Raw genomic sequence first — 17845 nt, forward strand, 5'->3', positions numbered from 1 at the left:
AAAAGCTAGCACCACAGAATTCATTCTAATGTTTGTCCTGTGGCTTTTCTGCCATTTGAGAACTTGATTCCCAATAGCTTATGACATAACCAGTACAAACAAGCAAACCAAAAAAAAAAAACCTCATTATCATCCAGTCAATACTGACTCATAGCAACCCTCTAGGACAGGATTGAACTGCTCCCGTGAATTCCCAGGCGGTAACTCTTTGCTTTTTTATGTGTTTTCCTGGAAAGATATTTAACCATACCCCCCAACCATTTTCTATATTTGTCAGCTGGTTTCTGGCCACTGGTGATACATATGAATATAGCATTATCCAGGCTGTAGTACTTATTCCTGGTGATGGTAAAGTGACTGGAAACTTCCAGCTTTTTCACGATGTTTTATTACATTACTGCTAATACTTTTGGTCTTTCATCATTATTAATTCATTTAGTATTCATTGTGATAATACTGATCATAATAAATTTATTTCAGATTCATGTAGATGTCATATTTTATTCACTGCTATAGGATATTCATTGTAATTCAGAACTAATTAATATACCATTAAAATAAAGTGTTACTTACATTTTTCATTTTAAACATAAAATGTCTAGCAGTTCATGACATATTGTATGAGTATTCAGAATCCCAGTGGTAACCCAGAATCTGTAAATTTCATTTTCCTCAAGCAGTGAGTAAAAGGGTAACAGAAAAATGTGTATTTTAGCACTTAAGTTAAAAATTAGCAGTAAGTTAACTACAAGTGATTTTTAGTTTCTTCCTCTTTATTAAGGTATAGTTTTAATTTTTATACTTATATTTATATAAAGTATTCATAATAATTCCAAAAATAGTATCCTTCCTTTGGATATGAATTACATGTTATCATTATCACCAGGAGAGATTAGAAGGAATAACTTGAAATTACTTGATGTTGGTTATCACATTATTATCAAATAACCTGTTTTTCTACTTTCTGTATTTGTAATGTCAATCATATATAGAGGGTAGGTCCAAACTAAATACAATATCTCAAGAGGAAGAACTAGGTTTATCTGTGTACTTACTCAATTTTTGTATTTACATCGAATTCATGTTGGAGAATGAGATTTTCAGCATTTTAACAGACTGTTTTAAAAAGGTAGAGGAGCGATCTACTAAAGTTGAATTGAATGTTAATAGATTTTTTAAAGGGGTTAATTAACCATAAGAAAGTTTCATCCTATGATTTTACTTCACATCAGTTTTATTGGAAGGCATTATTTCCTTCTGTCCTAAATTTGCACACTCAATCTCTTTGAGTTGTCTGTTCTACTGGATGTTGAGTTGCCATGCTTTTTATTTTTGCCATAAATGACATTTTATATCTTGCACTATCTATCTTATTATCAGTCACAAGAGATTTAATAGGGGGGGAAAGGAAGAGTCCTTCTAACTCTGATACCCTATGGAATAGTTAGGCTATTTTCAACTTCTTCATAGCATTTAGGACTGCTTAGTCATGGTCCCTCATGATGCCTTCCTATTAGCTTCGATGACCCTGCACTACACAAGTCTCGTCTAACTAGGCCTTAGTTCTTGTTTTGTTTTACTTATTTGGCATCTCACACTGTAAATCTTACTAAACCAAAGATTGTGAAATGTTAAAGAGTATGTGTGAAGGTTACAATGCTAGCATTCATAGAGTCCTGTATTCCTTAATAATGACGTAAAATTTTGAAAATCAGCTAAGAATTGCCTTGACTTCTTCCTTGACTTCAACTAAAATTTTGTAAGTCACTTAGCAAGTCTTCTTTCTTTCCTTCCTTCCTTTGGTTGTTTTTTGTTCATTTGTATTTTTACCTGTTTCCTTCCACAAATACATCAAGGACATTAAGTGATGTATTTATACATGATATAAAACATTTCCCAAAGTGGGGAATAGCTCCCCTGGAGGGCATTGGAATGATCCAGGGGTCCTGCAAAAGCAGATACCCACATTGTATCTTGGATTATGTGCTATTGTACAAATGTTTTTAATTGCCAGGGAAAGTGTCAAGTAATACTTTTGAAGGGAGTGGTAGACAAAATAAGTTTGTGCACCTGTGCTATAAAAGAACAATAGCAACAACAAAATATTATTCTTGTGTTACTTGCTCAGCTTAATAAATCAAATTCCACCAATGCCTCTGAGGCTTGTGTGTATGGCACTCACATCCAACATCCTCTTTCCTAACCATCTCAGCTTTGTCATCGGGTAAATGTTTTCCTTTTCATCTTCAATGGTGGATTATTTTACCACAGACGAGGCTCAGGTTCAGCCTTGAAGGGTGTCAAAGGCGATAGTCTCAAAGGTCCCACTAGTCTCTTTAAACAAATAAGCTTGGTCTTCTTTACCATTTTGAGTTTTGTTTCACATTTTTGCCCCACTCTATCCTTGTCCTTTAAATGTGATCCTTTTCAGAGGAGTTGGTTGTGGTAGCCAGGTACCATCTAGTTATTTCGATTTCAAGGCTTGGAGACTGATGTTAATGTGTTCTATTTGGACATTACCTACATGCTTCTTGAGCTTGAGTCATAGCCCATTGATCCTGATCCCAAGTCTGCCTTAACTTCCTTAATAATCACTTTAAATATAACTGTGAGTTTTGTGTGGCCATTGCAAAGGATTTTTTGTTGTTGTTGTTGTTATTAGGTGTCATCTAGTTGGTTCCAAATCATAGCAACCCTATGCACAACAGAACAAAACACTGCCTGGTCCTGCACCATCCTCACAATTGTTCCTAAGCCTGACTCCGTCGTTGCAGCCACTGTGTCAATCTTTCTGGTTGAGGAACTTCCTGTTTTAGATTGCCCCTCCACTTGACCAAGCATGATGTTCTTCTCCAGGAACTGGTCTCTCCTAAAAACATATCCAAATATGTCACACGGATTCTTGCCATCCTTGCCTTGAAGGAGCACTATGGCCTTACTTCTTCCAACTAGATAGGTCGGTCCTTCTAGCAGTCCATGGTACTTTCAATATTCTTCTCCAGCACCACAGTTCAAACACATCTAGTCTTCTGTTGTCTTTCTTATTCAGTGTCCAACTTCCACATGTCTATGAGGCAATCAAAAATACCACAGGACAGGCGCACCTTGGTCCTCCAAGCAACATCCTCGCTCTCCAATACTCTAGAGAGGCCCTGTGCAGCAGATTTACCAAACACAGCATGTCTTTGGGTCGCTTGGCTACTACTTCCAAGAGCATGGATTGTGGCCCAAGTAAGACAAAAATCTTTGACAACTTCAACCTTTTCTCCATATAACATGATGTTACCTACTGGTCCAGATGTAAGAGTTTTGGTCTTCCTTACATTGAATTGTAATCCACACTGATGGACGCAAACATTGATCTTGATCGGCAAGTGCTTCCATTCCTCCTCACTTTCAGCAAGCAAGCTGTGTCATTACCATACTGAGGTTCTTAATAAGCCTGCCTCCAATCTTGATGCCACATTCTTCATATAATCCAGCTTCTCTGACGATTTGCTTGGCATATAGATTGAACCAATATGGTGAGAAGATACAACCTGGATGGACACCTTTCCTGATTTTAAAACATGCAGCATTCCCTTCTGTTCACATAACGTTCTCTTGATTCATGTGTAAGTTCTGAATGTGAAGAATGAGGTGTTCTGGAATTCCCATTAGTCTCAAGGTTCTCTACAATGTATCATGGTGCACACAATTGAATGCCTGTACAGTCAATGAAACATAAGTAAATGCCCTTCTGATATGCTCTGCTTTGAGCCAAGATCCGTCTGACATCAGAAATGGCATCCCTTATTCCTTGTCCTCTTCTGGATCTGGCTGGAACATCTACAGTTCCCTGTCAATGTACTGCTGCAACCATTGTTGGAGGATCTTAAGCAAAATTTTATTTGTGTGTGCTATCAGTGATACTGTTTTATAGTTGAGCATTCTGTTTGGGTCATCTTTCTTTGGAGTGGACCGAATATGGATCTCTTCTGGTTAGTGAGCCAAGTAACTGTCTTCCAAATTTCCTGGCATAGACCAGTCAGTGTTTCCAGCTTCTTCAGCTTTCTGAAACATTTCAATGGGTATTCCATCAATTCCTGGAGCCTTGCTTGTGGCTAATGCATTCAGTGCAGGTTGAACAACTTCCTACAGTACCATTGGTCCTTGCTCATATGTGACCTCCTGAAATGGTGGCCTATCAATTCGTACTTTTGGGTACAGTGATTCTGCGTATTCTTTCCATTTTCTCTTGATGCTTCCAGCATCATTCAATGTTTTGCCTATGGAATCTTTGAACTGTGGTGCTGGAGGGCCTTTGACTGCTAAAAGGACAAACTTATCTGTATTGGAAGAAATAAGGCCTTAGTGCTCCTCAGAGGCCAGGATGGCAAGACTTTATTTTACATATTTTGGACATGTTTTCCAGAGAGACAGGTTCCTGGAGAAGGACATCATGTTTGAAAAAGTAGAGGGGTTGCTAAAAAGAGAAAGGCCCTGGACAAGATGAATGGACTCAGTGGCTACATCGGTGGACTCAGGCATAGGAATGAGGATGGTGCAGGACAAGGCAGTATTTCATTCTGCTTTGCATGGGGTTGAAGCTGACTTGGTACCTAACAGTAACAACAACAGCGAAGACATTGTGTGCATCAGATTTACTTAATGCAAAGCATCTTTAGTTCTCTTGACTGCTTTGCCAAAGTTTAGCAAACCCATAAGAGAAGTAGAGTGTTTTGAGGATAACTTGTGTAAGAATTGGTTAAAAGTTTGGAAATGAGAGGGATGCTTGACCTCTACCCGATGGCAAGCAGCTTTGGGCTGATCCTGGACATTCACATCCTCCCTCCCACATCCCTGCAATCAGGCAGTTGATAGCATTAATGCCATCATTTTCTCAGAGGCATTTCTCATAGCATTGAAAGCATACAAAGGACACAGCTTTGCTAAGACAAAGGTTGACTGTGAGGAATAACACAAATGATCCCATCCTTTCTCTCAATGTTACTTAGGGGTTCTCTCCCATCAGAGCCCTTGAGATTCTTTCCAGATGAGTGGGACATTGCCCTGGTCCTTCTTCCTGGAAGTTTCAGCTGTTGCATGAAGCATGTACCGTATATACTTGAGTATAAGCCGGCCTGAATACCAGCTGAGGCACTTACTTTTACCACAAAAACTGTATTAAAAATATACTGAAAAACACGGCTTATACACGAGTATATACGATATATTTGGGGTGGGTTGACAATTATCTATTTCATTCTGTGACCTCACCTTCCACTTGCTTACCTAGTATTATCCAACAAATAGTTACAGAATATTTGTTTTGAGCTAGACTGTGAAGACTCCGGGGAATATAATATGGGATAAAATGGATAAGGCGCTGCCTTTCAGTGGAAGAAATACTATGAAGAGCTATGAGGGTACATAATGGAAAGACCTACAAGTGTCTGGAGTGTCCGGGAAGTCTCCCTTGAGGAAAGAATTTTAAACTGTTCTCCCTCCCATTTGGAGTATAAGAACATGAGCCAAGAATATAGTTTACTCAATTTACATGGGCTGCACATAGTTCATGGGCTGCACATAGTTCAAGCATACAAAAATAACGAAATGTTTTCTTCTTCCAATCCTATTACCTAGAGTACTCTCACATTCTTGATGATTTCCAGCTAATTTTATTGCATCTAACAGTAATCTTATCACAGTGTCTTCCCATTATCAGACAATCCAGCTATATTCTTTCTGTGTTACACCTTATTTAGTCTTACTGATTTGAGTGAATTCTCTCCAATGTTAGCTCACTCTCTATTGTACATCTAAGTCAATGTGTGAACGTGATGCACAAATATTTGTTCTTTTGAGGTTTTTCCCTTCCCATGGATCCCAGTTAGGATGCAAAGCAACTCTTCCCCCTAGCTATCTAGAACTATAAGTTAATTCCCTGGATATTATCAATGCTTAAACTGCTTGTCTGCTCTCCAAAAGGTTGTAGATTTGGCCAGAAAAGTCTTGGAGGAAAGACCTGGGGGAAGCTCAAGCATGAAAATCCTATGAAGCACAGTTCTACTCTGACAAAGATGCAGTTGCCGTGTGTCAGAGTCAACTAGATGACAACTGTTTTTATTTCCCCACAGCTTATCTGTTGATTCTATTTTCTTTTTCTATAAAACACCTTTAGGAAGCCCTGGTGGTGTAGTGTTCATGTATTGGGCTGCTAACCACAAGGTCACTACTTCTAAGCTACCAGCCACTCTGCAGAAGAAAGATGACTAGCTATTTTTTATTCATTCAGCAAATAAGAAGTTCTAAAAAGATACCAACCAGAATGCTAGAAGAGACATTCATCCACGTAGTCCACGTCAATGACCTATACAATATCATTTTATTACTTGATGAGGGGTATGGAAAATACTGACTAATAAAATGAAGGAGACCTGTCTTTACTGATTTTTTTCTTGCAATAATTCAGTAAAATCCAACAATAGAATTTCTTCTTTTCATAAACCTCAGTGCCTCCTTTAATTTAAATGGACTTCCGGAGAATTCCATAAAAATAGGCATTGCATGATGGATTCATTTTACATGGTTGAAATTCATTTGATTCTTGAATTAAATGCAATATGCATATACTTTATATGTTGGAATCTTTAAACAGTAAATTCAAATAATTATGTTTTAAAAATAATGACAAAATAGCATATTTATTTTTTATCCTCTAATAAAAATTGCTATCAAATTAATTAGGTTGCAAAACAAGTGATTATAAAAATTAAAAAGTGAAGCTGTTGAAAGCATGTGGCCTCTTGAAGAAAGGTTAATTTTAAAATCATTGTGCATGATTTTTAAAATGCTTTATTATTTTAATTTTACTTAAAATTGCAATTATAATGATTGTTTTTAGAAGAAATGAAAGATTATGTTCAACTGTGTGACTTTCTTTACAGTTATATAATTTACTGATGAATTGTTTTAAAAATTTTTGTTAGTGTTGTGGATCAATTTAGGAAGAAGGAAAATGATGCAGCGATTAAAATCCAGAGCTGGTTTCGAGGGTGTAAAGTTCGGGCATATATCAGGTATACTCTTCTTGTCATGAAAACCTCAGATCTATTTTTAAGATCTTTAGAAAATGTAATGTATTAATATATTTTTCATATTAAAGAAGCTCTTATTTCATTTTTTATTATGTTGGTAAATCATACGATAACTTTTTGAAATATGTTATTAGGTAACATACTATCTAATTCAATTTCCATATATATCAAAAAATTATATAGAACTATCTCTACTTTTTTAAATAATTTAATCATTTTTTTGGGGCTTGTATAACTATTATCACAATTCACACATACATCCATTGTGTCAAGCACTTTTGTACCTTTTTTTCCTCATCATTCTCAAAACATTGCTTTCTACTTGAGTCCTTGGTATCAGCTCCTCATTTTCCCCTCCCTCCCCACTCCCCCATGAATCCTTGATAATGTATACATTAAATTATTTTGTCATATCTTATACTCTCCGACGTCTCCCTTCACCCACTTCTCCCCTGTCTGTCCCCCAGAAAGGAGATTATATGTAGATCCTTGTAATCAGTCCCCCCTTTCTCCCTTGTCAGGGGAAGCCAGCCCCTAACACATCATTACGGGTCCGGTAGGCACAATTATGCAGCGATAATAAGTAAAGATCATAGTAAAGTTACAGAGATCATGAGAGATAGAAGTATTGAAATAAATGGGAGTCAGACATGTTTCAAGGTAGCATACTCACCTCTGCCCCGCTGATGATCCACATGGAGGGAGAGAGTTTAATGGTAGCCCTGGCCCCTTTTATATTATCTGGGGACATGCAAGCCCCCTAATTACAGGTGAGGACATACGTCACAGGAAGGGGCTGTACTATAGGTAATACAGTAATCAGAAGGGGTGCTCTAGGGACATACACGCAATAGGAAGGGGAGGGATTGGGATTATACATGTGACAAGATGGGCGGACCCTAGATTCAAGATGTCGACCTAACCATGATCATCCTTGGGCGGGTTTGACCTTTCTGGGGTCTCCTACAAGGAAACAGACAACTACTATCCTTATCAGAAGGGAGTGGGCCCTATTTGTTGTGGGATAAACAGTGGTAACTACTTGCTCTAGATGGCTGATAGCATTCAGGGAGAATAACCCCTGACCTACTTCTGATGACGTCCAAGTATAGTCATTCCCAAGCAGCTGTCTGGCATATATTTGGGGGAGACAGCTTGTGAGAAATCTTTCTGTATCCCACACTCCCTCACCTTCCCTCCACCCTCCTGGTATCACCACTCTCACCACTGGTCCTGAAGAGTTCATCTGTCTGGATTCCCTGTATTTCCAGTTCCTATCTGTGCCAGTGTACATCCTCTGGTCCAGCCGGACATAGCTCTACTTTAAAAAATTCCCAATATTCAAAAGCTACTTGTTCAGATCATTTTGTTCAAGTTTCATAACAACCTAAATCCACCGTCATTGAGTCAATACTAATTGATAGGGCAGGATTGCTCTGGTGTAAATCTTTACAGAGGCGACCTCATCTTTTTCCCTCAGAATGACTAGTGAGTTCAAATCACTGGCTTTTGGGTAAACAATACAACACTTAATTCACTGAGCTAGTAGATGAAGAATGATGTTAGAATAGATAAGTCTCTCATTGAGTCAATTCCAACTCATAGCAATTCTGCAGGACAGAACAGTGCTGCCCCAGGTGGGTTTTCGAGTCTGTACATTTGGTGGGAGTAGAAAGCCTTGTCTTTCTCCTGTGGAGCAGTTGGTGCTTTGGGATTGCTGACTTTGCAGTTAGCAGCCCAACTGAAGTAAATCCCTATCTTTAATTTTCCCACATTTTACCTTCTTTCCCTTCAAATCTAAAAGTCTATCTTCTTAGATAAGGTGGAAGAAGAATATAGCTCATCTATCAAAATTCAGATCGTAGATTGGGAATTACATCTAATACTTTAGCAATAATGCTACCACAATCATTGTATAAGCACGCTCTGTGTCTCTTTTATAGCTGTATCCAAAATCACTATAATGTTGTGGCAAAGTAGGTCTGATGACCTGTACACACTTTGTTCTCTAAAAGTGACCTTGCCTTTATATCATCATCTCCATTGCTGTGACTTTTCCCAATGTCACATTACTCTTTCCCATATAATTTCTTTATTTGATTATCTGATCACTAATGAATAAATAACATTTAACACATCTCTGAGATAAGCCTTTAAAAAGCCACTTAAATCTCTATTTCAATCATAACCTGTGAAAATAATATGTATCTTGTGGTCATTTCCTACTTAAATGCTATATGTTCACAGTTACCTAATGTATGTCTTTTAAGAGTTTTAACACACACACACACCACAGTGGTGACAAGCAACAGAAACATGTGTGAAGGGAGACAGCAGATGGTGTGAGATATGAAAACAATAATAGTTTATAATTTATGAAATGGTCATGAGGGTGGGAAGGTGGTGGAAGGGAAAAATAAGCTGATACCAAAGGCTCAAGTAGAAAGAAAATGTTTTGAAAAGGATGATGCCGACATATGTACAAGTGTGCTGGACACAATGGATGTGTGGACTCTTATAAGAGCTGTAAGAACCCCCAATAAAATGATTTATTTAAAAAAAATTAAGAGTTTTATACTTTCATAAATCATCTAGTAGGTGCCTTAGGTGCCAGGTAGGTGGATTTGAGGTGTGAAGAACTGGTTTCTGGGTTAGCCATTTACAAGTAAAGATCGTATCTTTAAAGTCACCAAACTGGACTTTCAATTGGAGAGATGGAGGAACATCAGAATGGAGGAAAGTTCCCATGTACTTCTAATGATGCCCTGGGCTCCCTGGTAACACAGAGTGTTCAACTGCCAGCTGAAAGTCTGACTGTCACATGAAAGGCACTCTTGTACATCTCACGACCCATGAGTTGAGAATGACTGGAAAGCAACTAACAGCAGTAATGATTCGTATTAGTTCCTGATTTCTTCTTCAACATGTCACTATATCCTGTTTCACAGCCTCCATTAAAAAGAATTTAAAAGAGAAAACTTTTGAAGATTATTGAAATTTTAAAATAATGGTTTAATGTGACAAGCCCAGAAGAGACACTGAATTTTGCAGTTATCTATGCTGTTTCTACTTGTAGAAATGAGTAACTCTATACCTTCTGATAACTCTCTATCCTATAAAAATGTACATAAACTTGACATTGAATTTGACTTCTTTGACTGAAAAAAGAGACAACCTTGTTAGAATGAGAAGATATTAATATACATGTTTTTCATTCTAGGTCTTTACACAAAGGAATAACAATTATTCAAAAATGGTGGAGAGCTTTCTTAAGCAGACAGCATTATCAATTAGTGGTGAAGGTAAATATACAATTTATATATGTTAGCATTTAAATGATATAGTATGCTGTAGATTATTCACTCCAGCCATATTTACATAGAGTTTGGAAATTATTAATAGTAAAGAGGGACAAAATTTGGTTTGATTTTTAGTATGAGATCTTTTCTGAGAATTGATTTTTTGCTTCTTTATGCCCTAAATAAACCACATATTCGATTTAAGCTGAAATACCTTTCACAGTGTATGATAATGTATTTGTTGATGGTTACCTGTCCTTTTTTAGATAGTAAGCTCTTTAAGAACAGGCACGGTTTCTTGCTCATTAAAATTTTTTTTTTCCAAATCAGGCTGGTCTATAAACAAGTCAGTATATATTGGTTAAATTATTTAAAATTTTTCTTTGTTTTTTTTTTGTTAGATACTTGGAAATCTTGAATGGCATGTATTAGGTAACTAGAAAGCTATAGTATTCAAATGTATCCTACAAATAATATCACAAAACATAAAAACAAAACAATTTATTTCTATACTGTTTGCTATCATTTATTACTAAATTTTGAAATCTTTTGAAGATTTGTCATGATAAATGCAGCATGCCACCATCATGTGTACATTCTCATAGACATGCAGAAGTATACGATAGATCACCAACTCTTACCTCAGCTAAAAGTTTTTGAAATTTCGTGAAAAAGATAAATGTCTAAGCTCGCAATGTGAAGGCTTCTAATCAGCAACCTGTTTCATTAAGTTATCAGCTCCATTTTTCTTCTTTTTTTTTGTTTCGCTATTTTCTCTTACAATTGTTGTCTTTCAACTTTCAGAACATGTTGCTCCAATATTTTCTTTCCTGTGTGGCTTCTGTGGGGAGGTCTGAGTTTATTATCTTATTACCTTTGTAGGTGACTGCTTTTTCCTCTCTAGCTGTTCTCTTTCTCCTTGAAGTTGGATAATTTGACTACTATATGCCTTGATGTGTTTTTGGTGGGGGACAGGAGGGGTGAGGTTTTGGTAGTGTAACCTATTTGGTGTACTCTCTTCTTCTTGGATGGTTACTGTCTCCTCCTTTTTGATATTGGGGAAATCTTCTTCTAAGAATTCTATTAGTATTTTCACTGTGGGCTTATTTGTTTCTTCCTCCCCTGGCACTCTAATAATTCAAATATTATTTCTCTTCATCACCTACCACATCATCCTCAGGCTTTGTTCAGATTCTTTTGCTGATTTTGTTTTGTTGTTTCTCTCGTTGCTTGGTTATCTTCAAGTTCATTGATGCCATTTTTCTTTTCTCCCATTGTATTGTTCAGATCTTGCATTGTGTTTTTATATTTCTGCTAACTCATTGCTTTAATTTCTGAGTTTCCTTTGAGTGTGAGATTTTCAGTATCTCCCTTTCTCCTTTTGTTTTCTGGATTGATCCCCAGATCGTATGTATGGCCCTCAACACCACTTTCTTTCTAGCAGTTAAGGGCTTCGTTTTCTTTGTATTCCATTGGGTTTGGGTGCTCTTCAGTTGTGACTGATGTTTCTCTTGATTTTTTGTGGTAGCTGCTGATGGCTGTTGTTTGCGTGGCATAGTGGTCACAGCATTGATGACAGGGAGGAGGGGTTGGCTCTTTAGGTTAGAGGAGAATCAGATAGCAGCTAGAAATCCTATTGTGTAAAGATAAGGAGGGACCGATAGTTTGCGGGGTGGGGGGGAATGTAAGAGGAATAGGGAAAAAAAAGAGGAATAGGAGATCTGTGCTCGAGTAGATTGTAAGTGGTAGTATTACTTACAGGAGACTTCCTGTTAAATAGAGTAATTTTTGATGAGTTGGAAGAGAAGATTTTAAGAGGTATGTTATTACTTGGTAGGTTATGAGAGAGTGTGCATTACTGAGGTGGGGGGAGGGAGTGGGATTCTTGAGGCAATGGTGGTTGGGGTAGGTGAAGGGTATATGAAGGAAACTGTCAGAGTCACTTACTGACATTGTATATTACATAGGGAGAGTGCAGCCAGTCTGTTATCTCAGTGGCATGCAGGTTCCCTGTTCTCAAGGAGGGAGCATCCTGTATTATCATGAGGAGCAGTATTGGGTTTTAGCACCACTCAAGACTATTCACCCTTCGTGTTGGTGTCACAGGGTGGAAGTAGACTATTAGAGTGGGTGCCCAAGGTGGGAAGAGGGGGGACTTCAAACAGGAGGCGGCCCCTGATAAAGACAGTAAGTCCCAGTGTCAACCAGATGCCTTGGTAGGGGATGGGGAGCTGCCAGGAGACTCTAGAACACTGAGTTCTGGCTCCTCTGGCAGGTAGAGTTTTGTGGTTTTGTACCTCAAAAAAACAAAACAAAAAAGCAAGGAGAAAGGCTAAATACCATTAAAGTACACAGAGAGTTCAAGTTGTGTTCCTGTCTTACCAGGGAACAGGATCCCTGGTCCAGGTAGCTGGGAGTTTCTATCTGGCAGCCATTAGAGCTGTGCCCTTGAAAGGAGAGGGGTGGGGATGGGGATGGAGGGGACCAGGTAAAGGAGTGAAACTTTGAAGACTCTGTTCCTACCACCATGAGCTCCAACCTCCAGGGCTCCCAGTGGTCCAGAGAGACATGGGGCCGGGGCTCCACTTGGGGGGAAGTCTGCTGTGGGATATCCCCCCATGCTGGTGGGTCACAAAGGAGAAGAGAGTATTGCGCTCGCCGTCCCCTCTGACCCGACTGACCCCTCTGACCTAAGGGAGAGAGGAGACCACAGCTTGCTCAGCTCTAAGGTCATCTGAGGTCAAGAAATCAGAGAGGGGTATCAAAAATATTCCTGGAGTGCTGACAATTGAGGTCCCATGTCTCAGTTCCTAGAACTGACCTCCTCACCTGTCAAGCCTTGGGCCACACAGAGGAGTGCTAGGCAGGGGACTATCTCCATCTTCCCAGGTCTTCCAAAAAACACCATTATAAATACAATTCTGGAGTAACAATATTCTACCAGTAAATGTGTAGACAGACACACACATCGAACAGAAATGGGAAGGAAAATGGGGCTATACCCACAAATGCATCCAGGTTTTGAAGTATGTTTCTACAGATATTTTATATATGTTGCAAATATATCAATGAATAGAGTAGAGCATACATGGGTACAGAGTTATACAAAAATCTCACCCATAACCAAACACTTTGATGGAATGAATTGTGGGTCTGGGGTCTTCAGACCATGATCTCAGGGGCACAAAGGACAGTTGCCGTACCATGGTCCAGAAGGACCTTGTTGTAAATCTTATTTTGTTGAGTAGTGATTGGGGTCTTAGAAGCTTGGGGTGCCCACTCTAAGTTGCAACTATTGCTGTCTCCTTGTCCAAAGCAAAGCACAGTGGAGAAAATGGAAAGCACATGGAAGTAATCAGGACTGTGGATTAATGGGTAATGTGAACACCAGCCTTCATGAACTAGAGGCTAGGAGAACTAGGTGGTTCCTGGCTTCTACTATTATTTTTCTCTGCAAAGGATCACATTAGAAGGTTTTAGGTAGTATAGGGTAAGAATGTGGGACAAACCCCAACTCATTATTTTTTAAAAAACGACCATGTTTACTAGCCAAAGAGAAACTAGTGGAACCCTTGTACTATGGCTCTCTTACACCTATCAGGCTTAGACCAAACTCACTCTATGGCTCAATTTCCTAGTGAACATTAGACAGGTCTTTAAGGTGAACACTAGAGAGATAGACAGTCTTTGGAATAATCACTCATTTGAAATTGAAAGAGCAGCATTGGCTCAAATACAAAATTCTGAAGCAGGAAGGGGTAGGGAAGAAAAAGGAATGGAAATTGAAAGCACCAGGAGTCAGTGGGGTAGGTGATATTACATTTGGGGGGATTGTAATTAATGACATAAAATAAAATATGATGCAATTGTTTAATGGAACACTGGTGTAGTCTGTAAAACATCAACTAATTTATAACAAAAAGTTAAAAATAAAATAATAGAAAAATGAATGTAATAGGTAGAACCATTGACTGCCCTCTGTTAGCTAAATATTGCTCTATTCAGTTTTCTAAATGAATGACTCTACCAACTCTATACAATTTTACTCTAACCATATGGGTATCATTGTTCTTTATAGAGGAAGAACTTTAGATTCAGAACTTCCACAACGACACGCTGTGTATAATAAGTGTAGCCAAATTTAAACCACTCTTATGTGATTTCAAAACCCTTATGCTTTCCACTACTCTTGGCTGCCTTTCTTGTTATATTCCTAAAAATATTCTGTGAACTTTCAACAGAGTCACTAAATTTTTAAAAAGCCCTTAACAAGAGCAGTAGTACTGGGATAAATCGCATATAAAAAAGTGCAGAGGGAATCCACATGGATGAAGCCTCTGGTGAACTCTCTCTGACCACATGTCAGGGATGTGAAGAGCCTTGTTATCACGCAGAGTGCTTTGGAAAGTGAATTAGTGTAGATGCGCTGAGATTAAAATGTAACACCTTATCATTTGGTCACCCTTTAAATCTATTTAACATTTGTTCTAGTTTATAATGTTTTCTGCTTTCTTTTCAATCAATGTTTTTCTGTTTATCTTTGTTATTATTGTTGTTTTGTCTCTTTTTCTATATGTGAAATCCAGGATAGGTAAATGTATAGGGATAGTAAATGGATTGATGGTTTATGGGGTGTATGGCAGGAAGGTTTAGGGGAAAGAGAAGCTAATTATGAGCACAGAAAAGAAGAAAATGTTCTAAAATTGTGATGATGCTTGCATAACTCTTCTTAATATGATAGAACTATTGAATTGTCTGATAGGTGAATTATATGCCAATAAAGCTAACAAAAGACTGTATCGAGGGGGAAGTATGCTTTTGGATCTTGCTATTTCTAGCATTGCAGTAAAAAATGAGGCAATCTAAATAATTATAGCATTACAAGGATAATAGACATATATTTTTTAATCTACTTGTCTAGGTTTGGATTTAAAATTTTCTCTTCAGACCAAAGACTAAATTGGGTTGTGTTTATATCCTATATTTCTGTTATTTGCATTATTTATAATAAAAGTGGTTACTAATTATTTTAGCTACCAATTATTTACTAAAATTAGTTTCTTACATATTTAGGTATAACACAAAAGGCTTAATGCACATATTGACATTCAATCTCAATGTAAAGAACTCTAAGTAAAATATATAGTATTTCCTAGTTTCACCAGATTCTAAAAGGGAAATATAGAATACACATAGGTGTTATGTGAAAACCCTATGCAGTTAAATCATTTTGCTTTTGGCCCTGTTATCTGATAACTAGATCACACATGAGGTCATTGAGTAGGCACAGACCAGACGAACAGGGGCTTCTGAGGGACCAGGAAGCAGGATGTAACGTGTGGTGGCTTTGTGTTGGGACCAATAAAAGCGATGGAAGATAAACGTGCACTTTTTGGATGGCGAGAGTGAGTCTGTTCGCTAGAGAGTAAATTTGTCCCTTGGGGAAATGGAAGCTTTGTTCATAGATTCTTCTCCGACTTTACCATACGTATGTGTATCATTTCTCTTGATTTTTTTCCCTGATTGAATAAAGACACTATGTCTTTTCCACTCATTGTGGAGCCCGAGAGAGAGAGAGAGAGAGAGAGAGAGAGAGAGAGAGAGAGAGAGAGAGAGAGAGAGAGAGAGAGAGAGAAGCCTGGTGCTCACTAACCTCATCCCAGGCACGCGAGGATGAAAGAGAGAGGGCTTGGAGCAGCCAGGACTGACTGACCAGGGTAGGGTGCTGAAACGTCCTCAGGACAGAGTTGGCATGTGGAGTAGGACGGATTGTGCACCGCCCATTTGTGACAGTGGTGGCTATCTCAATCATCCTTGGCTGAGTTGAGAGAATGGCACTGGGAGCAGTATTGCCTAGAGAACCTTGGCAGTACAATCTGTAAGACATCCTTTTTTAAAAAAATTAACAGATATTTAAGAATAGAAATGACTTAATATGTTTCATATATTCCACTTTCCAGAAAGATTAAGCTACTATTAAAAGATTATCTTTGAATTGAGAAAATAGTTTACTTTTTTAGTAGCCATTGTACCTATGAATTCTATGAAAATTAATTATTCCAGTGTCTTTCAGTCTATCTTTCCTTGGCTTTGACACAGATCAACCTGGATTTCCATTTTAGTTCCAGCAATTAGTATCTGTTTGACTTGGGTTAATTTTTTTAACCTCTTTCAACCTCAGTTTTTTTCATTTATAAGATAGTGTTGATAGTGTTTTTCTACAAAAAGGGAAGATTCTATGAAAAGTGTGGGGCATAAGATTTAAAAGTCCAAAGATACCAATTCACTTCTGATTTGCAGTTGCCCTATAGGACAGAGTAGAACTTCTTCTTAAGGTTTCTGAGACTATAAATCGTTATGGAGTAGACAGTCTCATCTTTCTTCTGATGTGGGTTTGAACAGCCAACCTTATGGTTAGCAATGCAAGGTATAAACCACTGTGATGCTAGGTTTCTTTGGGGATTCTTTGGAGCATAGTTAATAAATGGCTAACTTGGGTGAAAGGAAAGGAAATATACAATATGAGGGAGGTTAGAAAAAACTGATGTGCGGCAGAGAACGACACTGGGAGATTTTCAAGAGTCAAAGGCCACAGAAGGAAATACTGCCAGATACACAACCCTGCATCATCTGTGTTCTACATGTAGATGCTTGAATAGATGTGCAGGCTGATAAGGTATGGGACAGAATATAGGAGTTTACCCACTAATATATTCAGGTTTGACAAAGGAGGATATTTAAATATGTGGATTTGCCATTGCTACAAATATATCCACAGAAGTAGAGGGATTTAGAGAGGAAAATTTTAGGAAATTTTCTTAGACAACCAAGCACATTGAGAAGAAAGGAGTCACTGGACCTGTGGGATCATGCCAAAAACTTGGGGGACATTAATGACTATTCCTACTTTGATGAGTAAGGCCATGGGTTTTTTAACTCCCAAAAGGTGCAACCATAGGTCCCTCCTTATCCAGTGGAAAGAATGGTTAGAGGAATCCAGAGAAAGTGGACAATACATTTCTAACCAAGGCTTACATATACTTAGGGGGCATGCAAGCCCCCCTGATGACAGGCAACCATGTGCATCACAGGAAGGGGTTGTACGATAGGCAATATAAGCAATGGAAGGGGAGCGATCTAGGGATGTACACGCAATAGGAAGAGGAGGGACTAGGGGTATACATGTGACAAGATGGGCAGAACCTAGATTCAAGATGGCAGACTAACCTTGGTCCTCCTTGAGTTGGCTTGACCTTGTCTCTGGCTCTTGTTCAATGAAACAATCACTATCCTTATCAGCAGGGAGTGTGTCCCACCTATGGTGGCACAGACAAGAGTGCCTGATGACTCTGGATGGCTGATGCCCTCAGGGAGATAGCTTTTAAGCAGCTTGCTTCCAAGTGTGCTTCAGTCATTTACCATGTGTTGCAAGCATGTCCTAGGCTGGGCATACAAGAAATATAGGGA

At 38.3% G+C, this 17845-nt stretch overlaps 1 protein-coding gene across 2 annotated transcripts in view; it reads left to right on the plus strand.

The window, feature by feature from the left end:
• Nucleotides 1-17845, plus strand: part of SPATA17 (spermatogenesis associated 17) — a 282434-nt gene that overhangs the window by 9782 nt on the left and 254807 nt on the right. The window contains exons 2-3 of one of the 2 annotated variants that reach the window (XM_075530400.1): nt 6972-7061; nt 10300-10381. In XM_075530400.1, coding sequence (XP_075386515.1) covers nt 6972-7061; nt 10300-10381 — 172 coding nt within the window. The remainder of the gene's footprint in view (nt 1-6971; nt 7062-10299; nt 10382-17845) is intronic. The other variant, XM_075530408.1, reaches the window with a different exon arrangement.

The sequence above is a fragment of the Tenrec ecaudatus genome, chromosome 1 (genome assembly GCF_050624435.1).
Source record: "Tenrec ecaudatus isolate mTenEca1 chromosome 1, mTenEca1.hap1, whole genome shotgun sequence".
NCBI lineage: Eukaryota > Metazoa > Chordata > Mammalia > Afrosoricida > Tenrecidae > Tenrec > Tenrec ecaudatus.